Source organism: Ovis canadensis, chromosome 1, assembly GCF_042477335.2.
Source record: "Ovis canadensis isolate MfBH-ARS-UI-01 breed Bighorn chromosome 1, ARS-UI_OviCan_v2, whole genome shotgun sequence".
Taxonomy (NCBI): domain Eukaryota; kingdom Metazoa; phylum Chordata; class Mammalia; order Artiodactyla; family Bovidae; genus Ovis; species Ovis canadensis.
The window spans coordinates 109,418,582-109,446,399 of NC_091245.1; the positions used below are offsets into that span (position 1 = coordinate 109,418,582).

Genomic DNA, 27,818 nt, shown 5'->3' on the forward strand with positions numbered 1-27,818 from the left:
CTGGCTATTCCCTAAGAATAATGAAGAATATGTGTCAGCTTATACTGTTTCTCAGAGAACTCATAGGGGATTCTGAAAAAGCTAATAAAGGAAACAAGAAAAGTCAGAGATATGAATGAGGTGAGGTGAAGGTGAGAAACAGGAAGAGAATATTTGAGGAAATATTCAGAAAGGCAAGAGAAAGACTGATGGAAAAGAGCAGGGGCATGAGAATATTAGATAGGATGTTAAGAAGACGTTTAGTTTCATTCTTTTATTGTATGAATGAGAAAAGAGGCCTTACAAATACATTGACTTTCCTACAAGATTTGGTCCCTAGCAGTTAAATCATAGAAAGGTGAGCAGAATGGATGTTGGTGACAAGGAGAGACACTGGAATCCAGAGAGGAGTATCAGAAGTGGAAGGGAAATGAATATCTGAGTATGCGGTCCAGGACTTAGGGAAGGAGCAAGCTTTCTTTCTTCAGTCAGTGACTAAAAGAAAGGTTTGCCTGTTGGCAGGAAGAGGAAGTCAGAACAGAGGTGTTTTGGGGTAGGTTTGTTTAGAACAGAAATCAAAGACCTACTTTTCTGTAAGAAAGGACATCTGCAAATGAGATGCTGTTTTTGCAACTTTCATTGTTCCTTACTCTCCTCCCAGGTGGTGACAATGAAGAGGGTAAGAGCTGTTATCCAGGAAGGTGTGTGTGTGTGTACCCACGCATGCATGCGTGTGTGCCTGTGTAATGGTTTCCCCAAGCTGGAGATTGAGAGCTATCAGCCCAGTTCCATTCTAAGTATCCCCGACTCCAGGTCTCTGTGCTCTCTTGAAAGCTGCATATAACTAACTCTTGGGACCCTGGGGCAGCCAAATGTCCACTGAGATACCGATGGCTTGCCTTTTCTATTATATACCAAGTTTCCCCTCTTTAGTACCTTCTTTCTCCATTCTCTCTCCTTCCCAATGTCCCTTCCAGGAGCCAATCTCCTTCTATTTCATTTGGATTTTATAATTTTATAACCATTTCTGGGTCAAAATCTGGGCTCAGCTTAGTTGGGTGACTTGCAGACTCATGGCTGGAAAAGCAGCTCTCACACAGTCATTGACCTTTGGCCTTGGTCCAAGGGCAACGTCAACAATGAGGAGTTAATGGAACTGCAAAGTGTATCTCACAGGAGATTCACTATAGTTTTGCAGGCATTTCACAACAGTGCCAATCAATGGCATCTTGAACGTAAGTTCAGTTCCCTCAATGGGTATTGGGGATACAGTGTGAGGTGTGTGTGTGTGTGTGTATCTCTGAGTTTCGTATTTCTCTAATATACATCCTCCAATCAATTTCCACTCAATTCTGAACCTTACCTCTCCCTACCATAGAACAGCAGTTGGGCAAAGGGTGTAATCCAGACCCTGTCTTCCCATAATGTTCAAGACTTCTGCTATTTACTTATACATTTCCCTCTCATTGACTGAAGGCTTGTGGTTTATTATATTCCAATAGTGGTCACCTGTGACAGCCCCTTCCACTTGACTCTGACTAGATACCTTCAGTTTCCTCACTCTGTGATGGACTCCTTAAAGTGTGACTTTCTTCCCCATTCAATCTCTTCAGCAATCTCTATTTACATACTCAATATAACCTATTGCATTCCACTCACTCTTGATTATTATACTCCCCACTGTCTCACACTAAGTCCTTCCTTATTATATTATCCATTATCCACACCCTTTATATTGCCTTCTTCAAATACTTTTCTCCTCATGCCATTCATCTCTTTCTCAATCTCCAACTTCCACCAATTTCCTTTTCTTTGAAACTTTGTCAAGCCAATCTTGCTTCATTTCCTCAAATCTTCTAAACTTCTTCTTTCTGCTTCCATCATCTTTTGATTCACTTTTTCCTTTTAATGTCCTATTTTCTCTGATTGGTAACTCCTCTTCCCTAGATCCCTTTGAAATACAGATAACAGAAGGCTGTGAGTTGCATGCTGGTGAAGCCTCAATAGACTTTGTGTGGTTTGCTTATCAAGGATCAGAACTGCTGAGCTTCCAGACAAGTCATGTTGGTCAGCAGACTATTCAGCTTTTGCGGACACACCCAGGAAATACATAAGCTGCTGAGTGACATCTGCCCATGTTTCCTCTTGGGTCTTCTTGAGGCAGGCAAGGCATGTCTCCAGAGTTGAGGTCAATCCTGTACTCTCTCTCCACAAATTTTTTGTTCTAAAATAACACCTTCTCATCTTCCTAATAAGGAGCCAAGTGGGGGAGGGGATAATGGGTGACAACTGCTAACGATGGGAAAAGTATGTCCATCTAAGATGACGTGAAGCTCTGAACCTCTGAGTCTGTACTAGAGTGCTCATCGGACTATTTTCTCTGTCCTATGCAGTAAGACCAGAGGCCTAGTTCTCCCGTGGCTCCAGTCCTGGCCCTGGCCATCTGATGCTGGTTTGTCATGCCTCTGGCTTCTACCCAAAGCCCATTTGGGTGATGTAGATGCAGGGTGAGCAGGAGCAATAGGGCACTCAGAAAAGTGATGTCTTGCCTAAAGCTGATGGGACGTGGTATCTTCGGGTTTCCTTGGATGCGGAAGCCAGTGAGGCATCTGGCCTGAGTTGCCAGGTGAGGCACAGCAGTATAGGAGGCCAAGACATCATTGTCTACTGGGGTGAGGAAGAACTGGAGTCCCACTGGGATGGGAATAGGTGGTCCTCAAGCAGAGCAGGAGAGCTAGATGAAAAATTTGGGGATTCCAGGGACTCCAGACACAAAAGGAATAAAAATAAGAAATACGAGAGTTGACAATGAGAGCCCCTTAGATATAGGAAAGAGGTTAGATGGAGTCATCTCTGATGAGAGATAGGAGAGGAAATAGGGAAGAAGGAGATTTTTGAGGCAGATACTTGAATAACAAATGAAGGGCACAGAAATGCAGTAAAACAGTGGGTCGGTTTGAGAGGACACCCTTGTGTGCACATCCATCCACAGATCATCACTGCTCTGTGGGTTGGATCATTTTGGCAGTGACTGTGCCCCTGGTACTCCTAACAGGTCTTGCATTTTGGCTTAGGAAGCACTGGTGAGTTGTTGTGTCCATTTTTCCTACATTTTCCCTCAGTCTCCACTTGCTTGCCCATCTCTTTTTCTCTCTCTTTTCTGTTTTCCTCCTCCCAGCGCCTTCCTTCTTATCTATCAGCTCCTTCCTTCTCACCTCCATCCCATGTAGAATGACTTCCATCTCTATTCTCATCAGGACACACTGTGAGCCCCCAAGCACTCTTCTCCCTTTGGAAAGAGATTCCAGCAGCTCAAGAGCTCAGGACACATGTAGACATAGGATAGTCATACATACATACAAGGAGAGTTATACATACTCTCCTTGTATACCTGTTTTGGTTGTTGTTTATTTCTACTTAATGATCAATATAAGCTAAATGTAATTTTGCAGAATTATTTTTCTATCCTGTGTTATAAGGCTTTAAAATTCATAATTTAAATTCTGAATGGAATTAAGTCCAAGGGCCCTTCGTGTATTTAGATGTGAATAGACCATCAGGCTTATTTCAGATGCCACTTCCTGAAGAAAACCTTCCCTGATTCACAAGTGGGAGCTGTCTCTGCCTCATCTAAAGTACTATCACAATTTAACTGGATTTTGCTAAATCTTCTCCTCACTTTAGACCTTTTGTTGTGGCTATTTAAGTTCCTTTTCCCTTCTAATTTTTAAGCTTTTTGAGAGCAACATCCAAGTCTTTTTACTATTTGTATCCCTGTCAAATTGTCTTACCTGCATGCACTATGCTCTCAGTAAAAGTCTATGTTGAATTTGCACCAAATTTATAGTCTTCTAAAGCTCTTTTCCTTTCTGCCATCTTTGTTGTGTTAAGGCATCTGATGCTTGTCTGGTTAGAAGTCTCACTTTGGCAAGAAATTTTGCACTTTTTTAGTTATTTTCTTTGAATTGAAACAGATGCAATTTTCCATTGATTGCTCTTTTTTTTTTTAAATTTTGTTTTACTGAAGTATAGTTGATTTCCAATGTTGTGTGAATTTCTGTTCTAAAGCAGTGTGATTCAGTTATATATATATATATACACACACACACACACACAAGAATATATAAAAGAATATGAGAATATTCTTATATTCAATATATTTCATATTACATATATTTTATTTATTTATAATATAATTATTATATTACTTAATGAATATATATTAATATATATTTAATATTCTTTTTCATATTCTTTTCCATCATGGTTTATCACATGGAATTGTGGTCTATTGAATACAGCTTATATCATTATATCACTTATATCATGGCTTATTGAATATAGTTCCCTGTGATATGCAATAAGACTTTGTTTATCCATTCTGTAAACAGTGGTTTGCATTTGCTAATCCCAAACTCCCAATCCATCCCTCGCTACTCTATCTCCCCCTTGGCAGTCACAAATCTATCTATATGCTTTAGAGTCTGTTCCTGTTTTATAGATAAATTCATTCGTGTCATAGCTTAGATTCCACATATAAGAGATAGCACATCGTATTTCTCTTTCTCTTTCTGACTTCACTCAGTGTGATAAGCTGTAGGTCCATCCATGCTGCTGCAAATTGCATTATTTCATTCTCTCTTTATGGTCTAGTAGTGTTTCACTGTATACATGTGTCACATCTTTATTCATTCATCTGTTGATGGACATTTAGGTTGTTTCCATATCTCGGCTATTGTAGGTAGTGCTACCCTAAACATAGAGGTGCATGTGTCTTTCTGGATTAGAGTTTTGTCTGGGTACATGCCCAGGAGTTGGACTGCCAAATCATAAGGCAGCTCTAATTTTAATTTTTTATAAACCTTCAAACTTGCCTCTGACCATTCTTATTATCTAACTCTGGAAGCCTATTGGTGTGAAAGTTTTGCCCCAAGTGTTTAAACAGAAAGAAGAAGGTGGAATGTAGGCCCTAATTATTCAGGGTGGTTTAAGGACAGGTAGCAGAACTTATTAAAAATATCAAGCCTTGAGTCAGTGGACTTGATCTAGTAGGCCTACAGGCATAAAATAGACACTTTCCAAAGAGAAACAAAAAGAAGACAAATTTACATTGGAACACTGGCATCAATGGCAGACACTCCCAGAAAGATCCATTCTGACAAAGCAGAAGGGTCACCACCCCTTTTTTCCACAAGACTGTGGAATGGACTTTGACAGTGGATAACTGTTGCAGAGAAGGAGTAATTGTTGCAGAGAAGGAGTAATTGTTGCAGAGAATAACTAATTTTGACTCGATGTTGGAAACTGTTTCTTTGACCTGCTTTTCATTGGTACTGTTATTAAGAGTTCAGTTCAGTTGCTCAGTCGTGTCCGACTCCCTGTGATCCCATGGACTGCAGCACACCAGGCTTCCCTGTCCATCACCAAAACTCATGTGTATTGAGTTGGTGATGCCATACAACCATCATATCCTCTGTCGTCCTCTTATCCTCCCATCTTCAATCTTTACCAGAATCAGGGTCTTTACAAATGAATCAGCTCTTTGCATCAGGCAGCCAAAGTATTGGAGTTTCAGCTTCAACATCAGTCTTTCCAATGAACACTCAGGACTGATCTCCTTTAGGATGGACTGGTTGGATCTCCTTGCAGTCCTAGGGATTCGCAAGAGTCCTCTCCAACACCACAGTTCAAAAGCATCAATTCTTCAGCACTCAGCTTTCTTTATAGTCCAACTCTCACATCCATACATGACTACTGGAAAATCATAGCCTTGACTAGATGGAACTTTGATGACAAAGTAACATCTCCGCTTTTTGTTTTATTCTTTTTCTTTTCTTTCTTTTCTGTTTTTTTCTTTATTTTTTTTTGGAGGCTAATTACTTTACAATATTGTATTGGTTTTGTCATACATTGACATGAATCTGCCACGGGTGTACATGTGTTCCCCATCCTGAACCCCCTCCACAACCCTCCCCATCCCATCCTTCTGGGTCATCCCAGTGCACCAGCCACGAGCACCCTATATCATGCATCGAATCTGGACTGGCGATTCATTTCACATATGATAATATACATGTTTAAATGCCATTCTCCCAAACCAAATCACCCTCTCCCTCTCCCACAGAGTCCAAAGACTGTTCTATACATCTGTTTCTCTTTTGCTGTCTCACATAAAGGTTTATCATTATCATCTTTCTATATTCTATACATATGTGTTAGTATACTGTATTGGTGTTTTTCTTTCTGGCTTACTTCACTCTGTATAATAGGCTCCAGTTTCATTCATCTCATTAGAACTGACTCAAATGTATTCTTTTTAATGGCTGAGTAATATTCCATTGTGTATATGTACCACAGCTTTCTTATCCATTTGTCTGCTGATGGACATCTAGGAGGCTTCTATGTCCTGGCTATTATAAACAGTGCTGTGATGAACACTGGGGTCCACATGTCTCATTCAATTCTGGTTTCCTCAGTGTGTTTGCTCAGCAGTGGGATTGCTGGGTCATAAGGCAGTTCTATTTCCAGTTTTTAGAGAAAACTCCACGCTGTTCTCCATAGTGGCTGTACTAGTTTGCATTCCCACCAATAGTGTAAGAGGGTGCCCGTTTCTCTACACACTCTCCAGCATTTATTGCTTGTAAACTTTTGGATAGCAGCTATTCTGACTGGCGTGAAATGGTACCTCATTGTGGTTTTGTTTTTCATTTCCCTAGTAATGAGTGATGTTGGGCATCTTTTCATGTGTTTCTTAGCCATCTGTATGTCTTCTTTGGAGAAATGTCTGTTTAGTTCTTTGGCACATTCTTTGATTGGGTCATTTATTTTTCTGGAATTGAGCTGAGGGTTTGCTGGTATATTTTTGAGGTTAATTCTTTGTCAGTTACTTCATTTTCTATTATTTTCTCCCATTCTGAGGGCTGTCTTTTCACCTTGCTTATAGTTTCCTTTGTTGTGCAAAAGCTTTTAATTTTAATTAGGCCCCATTTATTTGCTTTTATTTCAGTATTCTGGGAGTTGGGTCATAGAGGATCCTGCTGTGATTTACGTCAGAGAGTGTTTTGCCCATGTTTTCCTCTAGGAGTTTTATAGTTTCTGGCCTTATGTTTAGATCTTTAATCCATTTTGAGTTTGTTTTTGTGTATGGTGTTAGAAAGTGTTCTAGTTTCTTTCTTTCTTTTTTTTTAACAAGTGGTTGACCAGTTTTCCCAGCACAACTTGTTAAAAAGATTGTCTTTAATCCATTGTATATTCTTGCCTCCTTTGTCAAAGATAAGGTGTCCATAGGTGCGTGGATTTATCTCTGGGCTTTTTATTTTGTTTCATTGATCTATATTTCTGTCTTTGTGCCAGTACCATACTGTCTTGATGACTGTGGCTTTGTAGTAGAGCCTGAAGTCAGGCAGGTTGATTCTTCTTTCTCAAGTTCCATCCTTCTTTCTCAAGATTGTATTGGCTATTTGAGGTTTTTGTATTTCCATACAAATTGTGAAATTATTTGTTCTAGTTCTCTGAAAAATACCATTGGTAGCTTGATAGGGATTGCATTGAATCTATAGATTGTTTTGGGTAGTATATTCATATTCACTATATTGATTCTTCTGATTCATGAACATGGTATATTTCTCCATATATTTGTGTCATCTTTGATTTCTTTCATCAGTGTTGTATAGTTTTCTGTATATAGTTCTTTTGTTTTTTAGGTAGATTCATTGCTAAGTATTTTATTCTTTTCGTTGCAATGGTGAATGGAATTGTTTCCTTAATTTCTCGTTCTGTTTTCTCCTTGTTAGTGTATAGGAATGCAAGGGATTTCTGTGTGTCAATTTTACATCCTGCAACTTTACTATATTCATTAATTAGCTCTAGTATTTTACTGGTGGAGTCTAAAGGGTTTTCTATGTATAGGATCATGTCATCTGCAAGCAGTGAGAGTTTTACTTATTTTCCAATCTGGATTCCTTTTATTTCTTTTTCTGCTCTGATTACTGTGGCCAAAACTTCCAAAACTATGTTGAGTAGTAGTGGTGAGAGTAGGCACCCTTGTCTTGTTCCTGACTTTAGGGGAAATGCTTTAAATTTTTCACCATTGAGGATAATGTTTGCTGTGGGTTTGTCATATATAATTTTTATTATGTTGAGGTATGTTCCTTCTATTCCTGCTTTCTGGAGGGTTTTTTTTTTTTAAAATCATAAACAGATGTTGAATTTTGTCAAAGGCTTTCTCTGCATCTGTTGAGATAATCATATGGTTTTTATTTTTCAATTTGTTAATGTGGTGTATTATGTTGATTGATTTGTAGATATTGAAGAATCCTTGGATCCCTGGGATAAAGCCCACTTGCTCATGGTGTATGATCTTTTTACTATGTTGTTGGATTCGGTTTCCTAGAATTTTGTTAAGAATTTTTGCATCTATGTTCATCAGAGATATTGGCTTGTAGTTTTCTTTTTTTGTAGCATCTTTGTCAGGTTTTGGTAATGGAGGCCTCATAGAATGAGTTTGGAAGTTTACCTTCCTGTGCAATTTTCTGGAAGAATTTAAGTAGGATAGGTGTTAGCTCTTTTCTAAATTTTTGGTAGAATTCAGCTGTGAAGCCATCTGGTCCTGGGCTTTTTTTGCTTGAAGATTTCTGATTACAGTTTCAATTTCTGTGCTTGTGATTAAGCACAGAAGGGTCTGTTAAGATTTTCTAATTCTTCCTGGTTCAGTTTTGGAAAGTTATACTTTTCTAAGAATTTGTCCATTTCTTCCAAGTTGTTCATTTTATTGGCATATTGTTGGTGATAGTAGTCTCTTATGATCCTTTGTATTTCTGTGTTGTCTGTTGTGATTTCTCCATTTTCATTTCTTATTTTGTTGATTTGATTTTTCTCCCTTTGTTTCTTGATGAGTCTGGCTTCTGGTTTGTCAATTTTATTTAACTTCTCAAAGAACCAGCTTTTGGCTTTGTTGATTTTTTTCTATGGTCTCTTTTGTTTCTTTTGCATTTATTTCTGCCCTAATTTTAAAGATTTCTTTCCTGCTCCTAACCCTGGGGTTTTTGATATCTTCCTTTTCTAGTTGCTTTAGGCATAGAGTTAGGTTATTTATTTGACTTTTTTCTTGTTTCTTGAGGTATGCCTGTATTGCTATGAAGCTTCCCCTTAGCACTGCTTTTACAGTGTCCCATAGGTTTTGGGTTGTTGTGTTTTCATTTTCATTAGTTTCTATGTATATTTTGATTTCTTTTTTGACTTCTTCTGTGAGTTGTTGGTTATTCAGCAGCGTGTTGTTCAACCTCCATATGTTGGAATTTGTAATAGTTTTTCTCCTGTAACTGACATCTAACTTACTGCATTGTGGTCAGAAAAGATGCTTGGAATGAGTTCATTAAAAAAAAAAAATTACCAAGGCTAGATATGGCCCAGGATGTGATCTATCCTGGAGAAGATTCCATTTGCACTTGAGAAAAAGGTGAAATTCATTGTTTTGGGGTGAAATGTCCTATAGATATCAATTAGGTCTAACTGGTCTTTTGTATCATTTAAAGTTTGTGTTTCCTTGTTAATTTTCTATTTAGTTGATCTATCCATAGGTGTGAGTGGGATATTAAAGTCTCCCACTATTATTCTGTTACTGTTAATTTCTCCTTTCATACTTGTTAGCATTTTCCTTAAATATTGCAGTGCTCCTATGTTGGGTGCATATATATTTATAATTGTTATATCTTCTTCTTGGATTGATACTTTGATCATTATGTAGTGTCCTTTTTTGTCTCTTTTCACAGCCTTTGTTTTAAAGTCTATTTTATCTGATGTGAGTATTGCTACTCCTGCTTTCTTTTGGTCTCTATTTGCATGGAATATCTTTTTCCAGCCCCTCACTTTCAGTCTGTATGTGTCCCTTGTTTTGAGGTGGGATCTTGTAGACAACATATATAGTGGTCTTGTTTTTGTGTCCATTTAGCTGTTGCTTGTCTGTAAAGCTTTTGATTTCTCCTTTATATTTGCATGAAATCCTTGCTGGTTGCAGTAATCTGGGATGTAGGTTATTTTCTTTCATCACTTTATGTCTTGCTATTCTCTTCTGGCCTAAAGAGTTTCTATTGAAAGATCAGCTGTTATCCTTATGGGAATCCCCTTGTGTGTTATTTATTGTTTTTCCCTTGCTTCTTTTAATATTTGTTCTTTGTGTTTGGTCTTTGTTAATTTGATTAATATGTGTCTTGGGGTGTTTCATCTTGGATTTATCCTGTTTGGGACTCTCTGGATTTCTTGGACTTGGGTGACTATTTCCCTTCCCATTTTTGGGAAGTTTTCAACTATTATCTCCCCAAGTATTTTCACATGGTCTTTCTTTTTGTCTTCTTCTTCTGGGATTCCTATGATTTGAATGCTGGGGCATTTAACATTGTCCCAGAGGTTTCTGAGGTTGTCCTCATTTCTTTTAATTCTTTTTTCTTCTCTGTTTCATTTATCTTTTCCATTCTATCTTCTACCTCACTAATTTTGTCTTCTGCCTCCGTTATTCTACTGTTGATTCCCTCCAGAGTGTTTTTGATATAATTTATTGCATTATTCACTATATATTGACTCTTTTTTAATTTCTTCTAGGTCTTTGTTAAACATTTCTTGAACTTCTCAATCCTTGTCTCCAGGCTATTTATCTGTAACTACATTTTATTTTCAAGATTTTGGATCATTTTCACTATCATTATTCAGAATTCTTTATCAGGTAGATTCCCTATCTCTTACTACTTTGTTTGGTTTGGTGGGCATTTATCATGTTCCTTTACCTGCTAAATATTTCTCTGCCTTTTCATCTTGTTTATATTGCTGTGTTTGGGTTGGCCTTTGCATATTCTGGCAGTTTGTGGTTCTTTTTTTATTATGGAGGTTCCTCACTGTGGGTGAGGTTGGATGTGTGGCTTGTGAAGGTTTCCTGGTTAGGCAAGCTTGTGTCAGTGTTTTGGTGGGTAGAGCTGGATTTCTTCTCTCTGGAGTGCAATGAAATGTCCAGTAATGGGTTTTGACATGTCAGTGGGTTTGGTGTGACTTTGGGCCACCTGGATATTGATGCTCAGGGCTATGTTCCCGTGTTGTTGGAGAATTTGTGTGGTATGTCTTTTTCTGGAACTTGTTGGCCCTTGGGTAGTGCTTGGTTTCAGTGTAGGTATGGAGGTGTTTGATGAGCTCCTGTTGATTAATGTTCCCTGGAGTCAGGAGTTCTCTGGTATTCTCAGGATTTGAACTTAAGCCTCCTGTCTCTGGTTTTCAGTCTTATTCTTACAGTAGCCTCAAGACTTCTCCATCTATACAGCACGGATGATAAAAAATTTAGGTTAATGATGAAAAGTTTCTTTACAGTGAGGGACACCTGGAGAGGTACACAGAGTTACATGGAGAAGAGAAGAGGGAGGAGGGAGATAGAGGTGACCAGGACGAGAAGAGAAGGAAACAAAAGAGGAGAGAGCAAGTTAGCCAATAATCACTTCTCTAGTACTCTCCACAGTCTGGACCCCTCAGAAATGTTCATGGAGTTACACAGAGAACAGAAGAGGGAGGAAGTAGATAGAGGTGGCCAGGAGGATAAAGGTAGGAATCAAAAGGAGAGTGACAGATCTAGCCAGTAATCAGTTCCCTAGGTGTTCTCCACAACCCAGAACACACAAAGAGATTCACAGAGTTGGGTAAAAAAGAGAAGTGGGAGGGAGGAGATAGAGGCGACCTGGTGGAGAAAAAGGAGAGTCCAAAGGGGGAGAGAGCAATCCAGCCAGTAATCTCAATCCCAAGTAAAAATGGGTCCTGAAGATTGGGTTCTTAAAGGTACAAAATTGATAACAAATGCCAAAAAGCAAAGATTAAAAATCTAGAGTAGAGGTTAGATTCTCAAAAATACAATATTAAAGGAAAAAGCAAAGTCACAACATTATTATATATATATATAAGTTTGCTTTAAAAATTGGGTCTTTTTTTTTGCAAAGTAACAGTAGGTTATAAAAATGAAAATTAAAGGAGTACTAGAGGACTTAAAATAAAAAAATTAATTAATAAAATGATAATAGTGAAAATATATCTAGGACTTTCTCTGGTGGTGTTGTGGACAGTGTGGGGTCAGTTCATTAATTGATCCAACTTACTCTTCTCAAGATCTCTAGGCCCCTTTCTATGTAGTCAGTGCTAACTGTAGGGTTTTAACCTATTGCACCTGTCACTTCCAAGGAGGTTCCCTCTGTTTATTTTATCTTATTCTGTTTACTGGCCTCTTCAGTGTCTAATTTCTGCCCTAACACAAGGGGGTGGTGGTGTGGACACTGTTTTAGGTTAACTTGTTTAATTGTGCTGTGGGGAGGGAGGAACACTGTAAACAAATAACACTGGCATCTGTGGGGAGTGCTCCCAGTGTCTCGAACACTGGGTTTTCCCCCGCTTACAGAGTGTGTGCTTTCCCTATTTACACTGCTTAGGCTCTAGGTTGCTCTGCTGGGAACTGTCTGAGGCTGGCCCTGGGTTGCGTGCACTTTCTAGGTCTGAACCATTCAGGTTCAGGTTCTTGGATACTCCACAAAGGTGCAGACTTGAATGGGCCTGCATTTTGTGCTCTTCCCTAGTCCGAGGAGCTCAGGTGACCAGGTGCTTGGAGAGCGCTGTCGCTGCAACTTATTGCCTCCTCCATCCCTGCCGCTCGGTTTTCTGGGTGCACAACTGGCGCACCTACTCAGGTGTGCTGTGTGTCTCTCTGGGGAAGCTGATTTCTGGCTGCGACCCTCCCAGTGGATGTCGGCCATCCAGAATCCCAAGTAGTCTTGGTTAGCAAGGACGCCTGCTTTCAGTTTGATAAATGATGCCTCTCTGGGGCCGCGATTGCCCCTGTCTCTGGTGGGGGATGGGCCAGTCCGCAGCCAGCTAGCTCTGCTCAGTCCTTTGTTCTGTGAGCAGGCCTGGCAGTGTCTTAGGTTAGGGCTTTTCGCAGGATAGCTATCCCACAGTCTAGGTTGCTATCTCTAGTTAGTTCCCTCAGATTGCCTTCTTGGCATTCAGGCCCAGTCCTTACCCTGAGCAATGCAGCCCACGCCTCTCTGTCCAATCCCTGCTTGCTAGTGGTGAGTGTAAGCATCTACGCTGCTTCTCCGCTGGGAGTTGCCTTTAGGCTCATAACCTGTGAGTTTTAATTATTTATTTATTTTTCCTCCCAGTTATGTTACCCTCTGAGGTTCCAAGCCTTCCCACAAACTTGCCAGTGAGAGTGTTTCCTGGTGTTTGGAAACTTCTCTCTTTTTCAAGACTCCCTTCATGGGATGGATCTCCATCCCTACCTCTTTTGTCTCTCTTTTTATCTTTTATATTTTGTCCTACCTCCTTTTGAACACAATGGTCTGCCTTTCTGGGTGACTGATGTCCTCTGCCAGCATTCAGAAGTTGTTTTGTGGAATTTGCTCAGTGTTCAAATGTTCTTTTGATGAATTTGTGGGGGAGAAAGTGGTCTCCCTGTCCTATTCCTCGGCCATCTTAGGACCACCCCACCATACTTTTTAATATGCTGTCTAGGTTGTTCATAACTTTTCTCCCAAGAAGTAAGAATTTTTTAATTTCATGGCTGCAATCACAATCTTCAGTGATTTTTGGAGCCCCCCAAAATAATGTCTGACACTGTTTCTCCATCTATTTGCCATGAAGTGATGGGACCAGGTGCCATGATCTTAGTTTTCTGAATGTTGAGCTTTAAGCCAACTTTTTCACTCTCCCCTTTCACTTTCATCAACAGGCTCTTTAGTTCTTCTTCACTTTCTGCCATAAGGTGGTGTCATCTGCATATCTGAGGTTATTGAAATTTCTCCTGGCAATCTTGATTTCAGCTTGTGCTTCATCCAGCCCAGAGTTTCTCATGATGTACTGTGCATATAAGTTAAATAAGCATGGCAACAATATATAGTGTTGATGTACTCCTTTTCCTATTTGGAACCAGTCATGTGTTCCATGTCCAATTCTAATTGTGGCTTCTTGACTTGCATACAGATTTCTCAAGAGGCAAGTCTGGTATTCCCATCTCTCAGAATTTTCCACAGCTTGTTGTGATCCACACAGTCAAAGGCTTTGGTGTAGTTAATAAAGCAGAAATAGATGTTTTTCTAGAACTCTTTTGCTTTTTCAATGATCCAGTGGATGTTGGCAATTTGACATCTGCTTCCTCTGCCTTTTTCTAAAACCAGCTTGAACATCTGGAATTTCACATTTCACGTATTGTTGAAGCATGGCTTGGAGAATTTTGAACATTACTTAAGTAGCGTGTGAGATGATTGCAATTGTGTCATAGTTTGAGCATTCTTTGACACTGCCTTTCTTTGGGATTGGAATGAAAACTGTTCTTTTCCAGTCCTGTGGCCAGTACTGAGTTTTCCAAATTTGCTGGCATATTGAGTGTAGCACTTTCATAGCATCCTCTTTTAAGATTTGAAATAGCTCAACTGGAATTCCATCACCTCCACTAGCTTTATTCGTAACGAGGCTTCCTAAGGCTCACTTGTCTTTGCATTCCAGGTTGTCTGGCTCTAGGTGAGTGATCACACCATCAGGATTATCTGGGTTGTGAAGACCTTTTTTTTTTGGTACAGTTCTGTGTATTCTTGCCACTTCTTCTTAATATCTTCTGCTTTTGTTATGTTCATACTATTTCTGTTCTTTATTGTGCCCAACTCTGCATGAAATGTTCACTTGGTATCTCTAATTTTCTTGAAGAGATCGCTAGTCTTTCCCATTCTATTGTTTTCCTCTATTTCTTTCACTGATCATAGAGGAAGGCTTTCTTATCTCTCCTTGCTATTCTTTAGAACTCTGCATTCAAATGGGTATATCTTTCTTTTTCTCGTTTGGTTTTTGTTTCTCTTCTTTTTACAGAAATTTGTAAGGCCTTCTCAGACAGCCATTTTGCTTTTTCATATTTCTTTTTCTTGGGCATGGTCTTTATTGCTGTCTCCTGTACAATGCCATGAACCTCCATTCATAGTTCATCAGGTAATTTGTCTATCAAATCTAGTCCCTTAAATCTATTTCTCACTTCTAATGTATAATCATAAGGGATTTGATTTAGGTAATACCTGAATGGTCTAGTGTTTTCCCCTAGTTTCTTAAATTTAAGTCTGAATTTGGCAATAAGGAGTTCATGATCTGAGCCATAGTCAGTTCCCGGTCTTGTTTTTGCTGACTGTATAGAGCTTCTCCATTTTGGCTGCAAAGAAGATAATCAGTTGGGGGAAGCAGTCCTAAGATGGTGGAGGAATAGGACGGGGAGATCACTTTCTCTCCCACAAATTCATTGAAAGATCATTTGAACACTGAGCAAATTCCACAAAACAACTTCTGAATGCTGGTGGAGGATGCCAGGCACCGAGAAAGTCAGCATATTGTCTTTGAAAGGAGGTAGGACAAAATATAAAAGGTAAAAAGAGAGACAAAAGAGTTAGGGATGGAGACCCATCCCAGGGAGGGAGTCCTGAAGGAGGAGAAGTTTACAAACACCAGGAAACCTCTCACTGGCGGGTCTGTGGGGAGTTTTGGAATCTCAGAGGGCAACATAATCAGGAGGAAAATATAAATAAATAAAACCCACAGATTATGCACCTAACCACAACTCCCAGTGGAAGAGTAGCCCAGACGCTCGCATCCACTACCAGCAAGCAGCGGCTCAACAGGGAGATGCAGGCCTGAATGCCATGAAAACAATTGAGGGAGTTATGTGAGATAGCAACCCAAACTGTGGGATCAGTTCAGTTCAGGTCAGTCGCTCAGTCATGTCTGACTCTTTGCGACCCCATGAATCGCAGCACGCCAGGCCTCCCTGTCCATCACCAACTCCCGGAGTTCACTCAGACTCACGTCCATTAAGTCTGTGATGCCATCCAGCCATCTCATCCCCTTCTCTTCCTGCCCCCAATCCCTCCCAGCATCAGAGTCTTTTCCAGTGAGTCAACTCTTCACATGAGGTGGCCAAAGTACTGGAGTTTCAGCTTTACCATCATTCCTTCCAAAGAAATCCCAGGGTTGCTCTCCTTCAGAATGGACTGGTTGGATCTCCTTGCAGTCCAAGGGACTCTCAAGAGTCTTCTCCAACACCACAGTTCAAAAGCATCAATTCTTCGGCGCTCAGCCTTTTTCACAGTCCAACTCTCACATCCATACATGAGCACAGGAAAAACCATATCCTTGACTAGATGGACCTTTGTTGGCAAAGTAGTGTCTCTGTTTTTCAATATGATATCTAGGTTGGTCATAACTTTCCTTCCAAGGAGTAAGCATCTTTTAATTTCATGGCTGCAGTCACCATCTGCAGTGACTTTGGAGCCCCCCAAAATAAAGTCTGACACTGTTTCCACTGTTTCCTCATCTATCTCCCATGAAGCGATGGACAGGATGCCATGATCTTCGTTTTCTGAATGTTGAGCTTTAAGCCAACTTTTTCACTTTCCTCTTTCACTTTCATCAAGAGGCTTTTGAATTCCTCTTCACTTTCTGCCATAAGGGTGGTGTCATCTGCATATCTGAGGTAATTGAGATTTCTCCCGGCAATCTTAATTCCAGCTTGTGCTTCTTCCAGCCCAGCGTTTCTCATGATGTACTCTGCATATAAGTTGAATAAGCAGGGTGACAATATACAGCCTTGACTTACTTCTTTTCCTATTTGGAACCAGTGTGTTGTTCCACGTCCAGTTTTAACTGTTGCTTCCTGACCTGCATACAGATTTCTTAAGAGGCAGATCACGTGGTCTGCTATTCCCATCTTTCTCAGAATTTTCCACAGTTTATTGTGATCCACACAGTCTAAGGCTTTGGCATAGTCAATAAAGCAGAAGTAGATGTTTTTCTGGAACTCTCTTGCTTTTTCCATGATCCAGCGGATGTTGGCAATTTGATCTGTGGTTCCTCTGCCTTTTCTAAAACCAGCTTGAACATCAGGAAGTTCACAGTTCACGTATTGCTGAAGCCTGGCTTGGAGAATTTTGAGCAGACAGTGGGTACAACCATGAAACTAAAAAACACTTGCTCCTTGGAAGGAAAACTATAACAAATCTGGACAGTGTGTTGAAAAGAAGAGATATTACTCTGCCAACAAAGGTCCATATAGTCAGTCCGTATGATTTTTCCAGTAGTCATGTATAGATGTGAGAGTTGGACCATAAAGAAGACTGAGTGTTGAAGAATTGATGCTTTCAAATTGTGGTGTTGGAGAAGACTTGTGAGAGTTCCTTGGACTGCAAGGAGGTCAAAAACTGTTAATCCTAAAGAAAATCAGCCTTGAGTATTCATTGGAAGGACTGATGCTGAAGTTGAAGCTCTAACATTTTGGCTACCTGATGAGAGAGCCAACTCATTGGTAAAGACCAGAAGGCCAGGAGAGATTGAGTGCAGGAGGAGATGCGGATGACACAGAATAAGATGGTTGGATAGCATCATTGACTCAACATGAACTCCAGGAGCTAGTGGAGGACAGAGGAGCCTAAACTACTACAGTCCATGTGGTCACAAACAGTTGGGTATGACCTACTGACTGAACAACAACATTTGTTATGACATTTTTGTTGTTTTTGTCATTTTCTCCTTCTTCATTGGAATTCTTGATCCCATTTTTCTCTTTTGGGGAGTTCTCAACCATTATTTCATCCCTACATCTCTTCAGTCACTTTGTGACCAGCTATGCATATATTTGAAGGGACTTCCCTGGTGGCTCAGACGGTTAAGCGTCTGTCTACAATGTGGGAGACCCGGGTTTGATCCCTGGGTCGGGAAGATCCCCTGGAGGAGGAAATGGCAATCCACTTCATTACTATTGCCTGGAAAATAACCTGGACTGAGAAGCCTGGTAGGCTACAGTCCATGGGGTTGCAAAGAGTCGGACACGACTGAGTGCCTTCACTTTCATGCACATATTTGACCTTTATATGGTATTTCCTCAGCTGCATACTTTGTCTTTTCTGTATTTTCTACTCTGTTCCTTCAAAATTCATTCTAGATATATTTTTCCAATCTATCTTCCAGTTCACTAATTCCATCTTTAGTGAGGTCTTATCTGGTAATATATTCATCCATTTTTTAGCTACTTTCATTTTATTTTTCTATTACAGAATGTTCATTTGCTTCTCTCTATGTAACTTCCATTTAGCTGCCAAAACTCTCAATCTTGTTTTTACCTTCTTGAATGTGTTAAGCCTACTCATTTCAAAGTCTGGGCCTGATTACTTCATTATCTAGGATGGTAGTAAACCTGTATCTGTTGTCTGTGTTGTTCTCTGCATTGTTCTAAAGAAAAATTATTCATTTTACCTTGTCTCTATGTTTCTCAGTATTTGGGTTTTGCTTTTATTTTTTAATATAAATTTATTTATTTTAATTGGAGGTTAATTACTTTACAATATTGTATTGGTTTTGCCATACATCAACATGAAACCGCCACAGGTATACACATGTTGCCCATACTGAACCCCCCTCCCTCCTCCCTCCACATACCATCCTCTGGGTCATCTCAGTGCACCAGCCCCAAGCATCCAGTATCATGCATCGAACCTGGACTGGCGATTCATTTCATATATATTATACTTGTTTTTGTTTTAAATTTTGTTTTTTAGTGTTGATCATTTGCACTTCAAAAGTATACAGAAATCTCGGGCTTAGGAAAATGTTACCTTCCCCTAGAATCATTTGTGGGTATTGACAATACAAAATCACCTTATTAATTTCAGAAATTACAATAAACTGAAGCTTGGTTACAGTCTCTGCAGAGTTACACTCCTTCTGATCTACACTGACTTCAGATGCAGCCCTTTAAGATTGTAACCCAAAGTTCAGGCCATGATACATTTAAAGATTTGCAAGTCTGTTGAAAGCTTTGATGTGCTTCTCGGTGGGTTTTCTGTTTGTTTTTCTAAGAAAGAAATGGAAAATTTTATTCAAGCCAAATGTGAGGATTATAACCCAGAAAAAAGTTCTCAGAAAGTTCTGAGAACTGTTTCACCCATTAGAAGTCAAGGCACAGTTACAGAAGATTTGGGAGACAAAAGAAAGTGGATTAAATGATGTATTATTGACAGTTTACATGATCCAGATCTAAGTGTCATCCTGGTGAGACATGTGACCCCTTACAAGATCAAGAAGAAATGGACACTTGTGGAGTAAAATGCATATTGTATGGCAAGACAAGAGACATTTAAACATAAAAATTTGTCTCTGCCTTTTGGCCTTCTCTCTGCCTCTTACTGTGCATTGTATATGTGCATTATATATTGACCAAATATTATCCATTGTCAGAAATACTTGCTCAAACATAAAAAGCAACATTCTCCTAACATCAATAAACAACTCCTTAAAATAAACTTTTTCAGTGCTTTCAGCACCTCTCATGGAATCAGAAGATGATCGTAGTGGAAAAGGAGCTCAACTATAAGACTCATTCTGTGAATTTCTATTTTCTCCTAGATATTAAGCCAGTGATTTATTTCTCCTTTGTTAGTTCCTCAATGTCTTGAGGCAGATTTTATTTCATATTTTCTTGTTTTTTTTTTTTTTTTACTTTTCTTTGACAAAAGAGTTGATTCAAATTGGATAGTCCACCATTCCTAGAAGCAGAAGGCCTCTGAAAAAAGTGAAAATGTTAGTCACTTAGCCATGTCTGACTCTTTGTGATCCTATGCACTGTAGCCTGCCAGGCTCCACTGTTCATGAAATTCTCCAGACAAGAATACTGGAGTGGGTAGCCATTCCCTTCACCAAGGGATATTCCTGACCCAGGGATCGAGCCCAGGTTTCCTGCACTGAAGGCAGATTCTTTATTGTCTGAGCCACCAGGGAAGCCTTTAAATTGTTTATTAATAAAACCTACCATCTTTCCATGTGTACACCTCGAATTCTGTCTCAGGAATCCAGGCAACAACAGAGTTGGAACAAACAAGTTGAGTCTCTATAATGGGAAGTGACCCCTGAGCTTCTATATAAAATGTGTGAATTCAAGGTGAATTTCTTCACAAGTCTCCTTTACTGTGAAGCCAGTTCAAAATAATATAGTAAAGGAACCAAATTTGAGATATCTTATCTAAGCTCCCCGCCTAGTCCAAACTGAAAACAAGGGCAAAACTGGTACCAGTGTTTTAAAATAGCCCATATCTAAGAGTCTCTGGTTTCTTTAACAGATTCTTTGCCTCAGCCATTCATCCAGAGGCAACCTAATTGAAGGCCATTGTTTATAGAATCTCATACACATTTTCTTAAGATTTGCTTTGTGGCCTGTTTTCAATGCTGATTTTTTGAGGTCTGTGTGTTTATTTAAGGCTTAGCAAGTAAATCTCTACTTCCATAGAAATGCGCCCTTGCTCTAGCAGATGCTGTGGAGCCACCAGTGTACCCCCTTCAAGATAAGCAGGCATGTTTTCTCAGTCTCAGGGAGTGCTGGCTGCTGACAGCTCACAGACGTGCTCCTCTCTGGGAATTGCCTACACTGGAAGAAGTGGTTTGGCCTAGGAACATCCCTGCCCTGCAGAAAGCACATATCAAATATGTGAGTAAAAAGTACGTCACATTACCTAGCTTTAGGAAGTCTCTGAAGGGTCCTCCTAGCTCCAGAAGTCTCTGTGAGTTTGATTAGATCCTCTACTGAATCTGCAGCACAGTTCAGACTCACCCTCTCCTCAGTCCTCCTGTTGCTGAGAGCACCGCCAGCAAGCCTCCTGCACGCACCTGAGTGTGTTTCCTTAGAAACTGACCTAGGACACTCATCTGTATGAAAAATAGCCACTTGGACAAAACCATCCTAAGTAGCAGCAGCCTAGCACAGTAAGCCTCAAGTGGACACTAGAAGAAAAGTCCTTCTAGAGCCTGTCCAGGCCACAACAATAAAAAAGCTACACAGCATACAAAAATCTCTATGTTGGGAATGGATAAAGAAAAAAGTGAAAGTGAAAGTAAGTCGATTAGTCATGTCCGACTCTTTGCGACCCCATGGACTGTAGCCTACCAGGCTCCTCTGTCCGTGGGAATTTTGAGGCAATAGTACTGGAATGGATTGCCATTTCCTTCTCCAGGGGATCTTCCCAACCCAGGGATCGAACCCGGATCTCCCACACTGTAGACAGCTGCTTTACCGTCAGAGCCACCAGGGAAGTCTTGTAGCCCATATATACAGTGGAATATTGCTCAGCCATTAAAAAAAAAAAAGCAAAGTAATGTAATTTGTAAAACAGGGATGGATCCAAGACTGTCATACTGAGTGAAATGTCAGAGAGAGAGACAGCATACAATGTTGCTTGTACATGAAATCTAAAAAATGGTAAAAATGAACATATTTCCAAGATGCAAATAGAGTTACAGATGTAGAAAACAAACACTGTCACCAGCTGAAAGGGGAAGGAATAATCTGGGAGATTGGGATTGATATATACATATTGTTAAGAATACACAGAAGAACTGTACAAAAAAGGTTTTCATGACCAAGATAATCACGATGGTGTGATCACACACCTAGAGCCAGACATCCTGGAATGTGAAGTCAAGTGGGCCTTAGAAAGCATCACTACAAACAAAACTAGTGGAGGTGATGGAATTCCAGTTGAGCTGTTTCAAATCCTGAAAGATGATGCTGTGAAAGTGCTGCACTCAATATGCCAGCAAATTTGGAAAACTCAGCAGTGGCCACAGGACTGGAAAAGGTCAGTTTTCATTCCAATCCCCAAAAAAGGCAACGCCAAAAAATGCCCAAACTACCACACAATTGCAATCATCTCACACACTAGTAAAGTAATGCTCAATATTCTCCAAGCCAGCTTTCAGCAATACGTGAACCATGAACTTCCAGATGTTCAAGCTGGTTTTAGAATAGGAAGAGGAACCAGAGATCAAATTGCCAACATCCGCTGGATCATGGTAAAAGCAAGGGAGTTTCAGAAAAACATCTATTTCTGCTTTATTGACTATGCCAAAGCCTTTGACTGTGTGGATCACAAGAAACTGTGGAAAATTCTGAGAGAGATGGGAATACCAGACCACCTGACCTTCCTCTTGAGAAATCTGTATGCAGGTCAGGAAGCAACAGTTAGAACTGGACATGGAACAGACTGGTTCCAAATAAGAAATGGAGTACTTCAAGGCTCTATATTGTCACCCTGCTTATTTAACTTCTATTCATGGGGTCACAAAGAGTTGGACACGACTGAACGAGTGAACTGAACTCAACTGAACTCACTGTCTGTATTGATTTGGAGTCCAAGAAAATAAAATCTGTCACTGCTTCCACTTTTTTCCCTTCTATTTGCCATGAAGAGATAGGTGTAGGTGCCATGATCTTAATATTTTGAAAGTTGAATTTTAAGCCAGCTTTCTGACTCTCCTCATTCCCTTTCATCTAGAGACTCCTTAGTTCTTCTTCTGCAGGGAGCCACCACGGGAGATTCCACCCTTGACAAGGTCATGTGGAAGAGAACTGTTAAGCAAGGCTTTAAAACTCAAGGGGCTCCCTAGGCTTTCTCGAGCATGTACCTCAAAACCAGAATATGTCTGTTTTATTATTTTATGACTTTTAACAACTCCTCTAACATTAACAGGGGGCTATTCCTGACCACCTTTCCCTGGAGAAAATTAACTTAGGGCTATAGCTACTAAGTCTCCTGGACATGAGAGGAATATTTCCAATCAAAGTCCCTCTGTTAGCATTCCAGCTTACTTGGCAGGTATATCCAGACTCTTGCAGATACGCATATGATTATTTACAGCCTCCCAACTATGAGAGGCATGGAAAGCCTAAAACATAGAGCCTTTTAAAGAGTTAAAATTTATTAGAGTAGTGCTGGCATAGGATTTCATTATTAGGCCAATGCTTGTTGCTAAGTTCCCATATCTCTTATCCACTGTGCACCTGGGAGTGCATTAGTTAACATAGTTGGAAAGTAAGAAAAACAAGTGCAGCCTTGAAATTAACTACATCAGACTTTTGAGCTAATTGATTCTTTCTTGTAACTCACTGCACTTTTGCTCCATGAGAAATGTAACTTGTTTAATACTTTCTGAGGTTGACATAGATTAGAAATACAAAGAAAAAACACTTTGAGGGAAAATAAGTTTTCTGGTTGAGCAGCCTTTATCAAAAGAGGGTCATAAAATGTCCACAGGCCTCCAAGGCCAAAAGATAATGTACACAACATCGTCTATGGGAAAGGTTGCCAAAAAAAAAAAAAAAAAATCCTGGTTTCAATAAAGACAAAACAGATATAATGTTTGGGCTGACTCTGCATGCCTTTGCATCTTTCATTTCCCTCTATGTATAAGACAAGGTATAAAAATGCCTTTAAAAATAAAGCTATTGAGCCTCGCTTGAAGAAGCTTGGTCACCCCATGTTTTTCTTTTTTGCTCTCTTACTTTCTTTTTCAGGCTGATCCCTTGGAACACAGAGGCTCTCTGCATTCACTTTTCTGCCTGGGCTTCTAAGACTTTATTAGCTTCCTATGTAAACCAAGGAATATCAGCCTCTTTCTTGCCTCTATTTTCTTGTCTACAGTATTCTTTCCTTATCTCTCTCTAAATCATCCACAATGTCGTTTTTCCTTCAGGTTTCCCTGGATCTTGCAGGGGCTGGACCCCGGCATGTGGCGCCACGAACAGGAACCAAAAGGTAATCCTCCTCCATTGTGCAGTTACTCGAAACAGCTAGGTCCCCACTCAGGGTTTCTGGGACCCCTCTGCATAAGGTAGGTAGGAAAGAGGGATGGGAAGTATTGGGTTAAAAGAAACCCAGTTGACAGGTTGAAAGAAACCTGAAGTGCTGATTCTTGCAATATAAGACAAGAAATCAGTGTTACAGTGTTAACTCTTGCAATATAAGACAAGAGATCTGTGGAGGAGCTGGAAGGCTTTGAGCAAATACTGAGAATGTATTTGCTTTACTCGTGACGAAGGTTGGAAGCTGGGATGAGCATAACAAAGGGTTATGAGCGTTCACCGAGGGCCCAAGTCTGGGAACGGATAACGAAGGGTTATACGCCCAGCCATGAGGCATTCGAAGGCTTCCTTCTGACCACCTGTTTCTGAGAGCAAGGACTGTTGTTTTATGATAAGGCTCCCTTAGAGTTTCGCCAAAGCTGTGTTATGGCTTAGGCGGTGGGAACTGTATTTTATGCTTGAATGCTTTAATGTTTATCTGGAATGGCTACGTGCAAGTCAGCCTTATGCTCTATTACCTGAAAATTATAAAACTACACAATTGGATAATAAACTTTGTCAGTCCACTAGAGGCTGTCCCTGAGTGTTCTTTTCAGAGTGCAGTTCTCGGAGACTTACAGAGATCTCTGCTGAAATCTTAAATCTTTCTCTGTAGAAATCAGTACTGAAATCTTAAATCTTTCTCTACAAAAATCTCTGACAAGGGTAACAATGAGTCACAAGAATGACAACTCTTTATAGAAGTAATTTTGCAACTGTTAAACAAAAGAGGAATCAAAATTAAAAGGTTAGTGTTCAATCCTTTTTTACATTTGTATAAGAACAATGTCCTTGGTTTCCAGAAGAGGACACTGTTAATTTAGATACTTGGGAAAAGGTAGGAAAACAACTAAAAAACTTATTATACTTTACATGGGCCAGAAAAAGTTTCCTGTAGATGCTTTTGCTCTGTGGAATATGATTAGAAATGTCCTGGACCCCCCGTCATGAGGCTATTAGATAGCCTATGGGAGAGGCTATAACGGTGGATGGTAATAGGTCTCCACCTTCTATGCAGATCATATTTTCTGCTGTTTGACAGAGAAAAAGAGGGACACTGTGCTCTACCTCCCGAAGAAGGAGAGGGCTTAAAGGACGCTGTGGCCAGGCACCCTGGCGAGCCCCCTCTCCTCTACACAAACCTTTAAAAACTTATCCACCACTTCCTGATTTAAGGTGAGATCGCTGCTGCCTCGTTTGCACCTCCCAGGGTACAGGAGTTCCCCACTTTGTCCCCAAAGCCTCTTAAAGCATTGCCTAAGGCTGAAAAAGATAAAAAGTTTTTTGAACAAAGTAACTTTAAAAGCGGACGCATGCACAATAAGCAGAGCGTGCTTAGGGGGGCCTCACCCAGGCTAGGAGAGAAACAGAACAGCAAAAAGGAGACTTGGCAATAATATTAACCCCTGATGTGCTGGTTACTCTGATTCCAACGGTAGTGGCTAGCCCCCTACCTGAGGGCGTTGTGAGACTTGTGCTAGGGCATAGCTAGCTTTGTTTTCAAAAAATTTCGGTGGTGCCTGGTGTAGTAGATTCTGATTATATTGGAGAAATTAAAGTTTTGATCTTGCCGCCTACCAAAACTGTGTAAATTAATAAAGTAACACAGCTTTTGCTTTTACCTTATTATCAGACAAAAATAAACTTAACTTCTCAAGCTAGGGGCCCCAGAACATTTAAATCTAGTGATCTAGACTTTTGGGTGCAAAAAATTACAGCTCCAAGGCCTTTAAAAGATCTTTTAATTCAAGAAAATAAAATGTCAAGGCTATTAGATACTAAAACAGATGTCTCTTACATTGTTGAAAAAGATTAACCCTATTCCTACCAAGCCAACGCTGGTCAATCAGAGAGCTAAATTAAAACAAGAAAAATTTAAGTATTCCTCTCCACATCATGTTTTATACCATGCTTTGTTTGTAATTAATCATTTAAACATAGACACACAGAGACAGACAGCAATGACAAGGCAATGGACTCCTGAAGGGGCTACGACTTGGACCCTGGTCAAGTAAAAAGACCTCCTTGCCAGAGAGTAAAAAAGGCCAAACGTGTTGCTGACTTGTGGGAAAGGGTATGCTTGTGTGTTTCTACAGGATTCCACTTCTCCTGTTTGGATCCCAGACAGACTGATTCACCATGTCACAGTCCCCTAGACATACAGTTCCCCCATAGCTTCGACCACAAAAGAAGAAAGACACTCCTCTGCCCCTGCCTCCGCTGTCCACCTGAAAAGTCCAACAGACTCTAAGACGACTGAGAACAGAGATCTCAAAAAAAACTTAATGTACAAATAAATTATTCAGATAGACCAAATGTAATATTTTATAAACAATGTATGCTTTCATCTTGTTTAACTCTCAATATAATCTTTGCTCCTTTGTGGTATTGCAACGTCCACCCAATCTTTGTGACTGTAACCACTTATTGGTATGATAACCATGGTTTTGCTGTGCTACAACAACTACAAGATTTAATGCGATCAAGATGGTTTATGGGCTTACTTATCTTAAAAATATCTGCTTTAATAACAGCAATTACTTCTGTTACTTCTACTGTTACTGTTAATGTTACTGTTATTGTTGCTTAGCAGCGATGTCGTTGGCTCAACAAGTACATACTGCCTAGTATGTTGATACTATGTCCAAAAATATTTCTTTGGTGTTGGCAACACAAGAGGTTGTAAATGGGAAGCGAAAGGTGGGGGTGGATGCCCTGAAAGAGGCGATGATGCATGTTGAGACTGAACTGTAAATTTTATTTTATTTTTTTGGAGAGTCTCCTGAAGGATTTATTTACTTATTTTAAATTTTATTTTTACTTTATTTTACTTTACAATACTGTATTGGTTTTGTCATACATTGACAAAACCAATGAATCCACCACGGATGTATACGAGCTCCCAAGCCTGAATCCCCCTCCCACCTCCCACCCCATATCATCTCTCTGGATCATCCCCGTGCACCAGCCCCAAGCATCCTGTATTGAACCTAGACTGGCACTTTGTTTCTTACACGATACTATACATGTTTCAATGCCATTCTCCCAAATCATCCCACCCTCTCCGTCTCCCTCAGAGTCCAAAAGTTCGTTCTATACATCTGTGTCTCTTTTGCTGTCTCCCATACAGGGTGATTGTTACCATCTTTCTAAATTCCATATATATGTGTCAGTATACTGTATTGTTGTTTTTCTTTCTGGCTTACTTCACTCTGTATAATCGGTTCCAGTTTCATCCACCTCATTAGAACTGAATCAAATGTATCTTTTTAATGGCTGAGTAATACTCCATTGTGTATACGTACCATAGCTTTCTTATCCATTCATCTGCTGATGGACATCTAGGTTGTTTCCATGTCCTGGCTATTATAAACAGTGCTGCGATGAACATTGGGGTACATGTGCCTCTTTCAATTCTGGTTTCCTCGGTGTGTATGCCCAGCAATGGGATTGCTGGGTCATAAGGTAGTTCTATTTGCAATTTTTTAAGGAATCTCCACACTGTTCTCCATAGTGGCTGTATTTGAATTCCCACCAACAGTGTAGGAGGGTTCCCTTTTCTCCACACCCTCTCCAGCATTTATTGCTAGTAGACTTTATGATCGCAGCCATTCTGACTGGTGTGAAATGGTACCTCATTGTGGTCTTGATTTGCATTTCTCTGATAATGAGTGATGTTGAGCATCTTTTCATGTGTTTGTTAGCCATCTGTATGTCTTCTTGGAGAAATGCCTGTTTAGTTCTTTGGCCCATTTTTTGATTGGGTCGTTTATTTTTCTGGAGTTGAGCTGTAGGAGTTGCTTGTATATTTTTGAGATTAGTTGTTTGTCATTTGCTTCATTTGCTATTATTTTCTCCCATTCAGAAGGCTGTCTTTTCACCTGGCTTTTATTTTCCTTTGTTGTGCAGAAGCTTTTAATTTTAATTAGATCCCATTTGTTTATTTTTGCTTTTATTTCCAGTATTCTGGGAGGTGGATCATAGAGGATCCTGCCGTGATTTATGTCGGAGAGTCTTTTGCCTATGTTCTCCTCTAAGAGTTTTTATAGTTTCTGGTCTTACATTTAGATCTTTAATCCATTTTGAGTTTATTTTTGTGTGTGGTGTTAGAAAGTGATCTAGTTTCATT

General features: G+C 39.9%; 1 protein-coding gene and 1 pseudogene across 2 annotated transcripts in view; both read left to right on the top strand.

Annotated features, from left to right (window-relative positions):
- Positions 1–26,035, top strand: part of LOC138416238 (T-cell surface glycoprotein CD1a-like) — a 40,686-nt gene extending 14,651 nt beyond the window's left edge. Inside the window, exons 6-8 of one of the 2 annotated variants that reach the window (XM_069545092.1) lie at positions 23,542–23,603; positions 24,306–24,437; positions 25,786–26,035. In XM_069545092.1, coding sequence (XP_069401193.1) covers positions 23,542–23,603; positions 24,306–24,391 — 148 coding nt within the window. In that variant the 3' untranslated portion in view covers positions 24,392–24,437; positions 25,786–26,035. The remainder of the gene's footprint in view (positions 1–23,541; positions 23,604–24,305; positions 24,438–25,785) is intronic. The other variant, XM_069545084.1, reaches the window with a different exon arrangement.
- LOC138428964 (T-cell surface glycoprotein CD1a-like) lies at positions 598–8,371 on the top strand (annotated as a pseudogene).
- Positions 26,036–27,818: the final 1,783 nt, after the last annotated feature.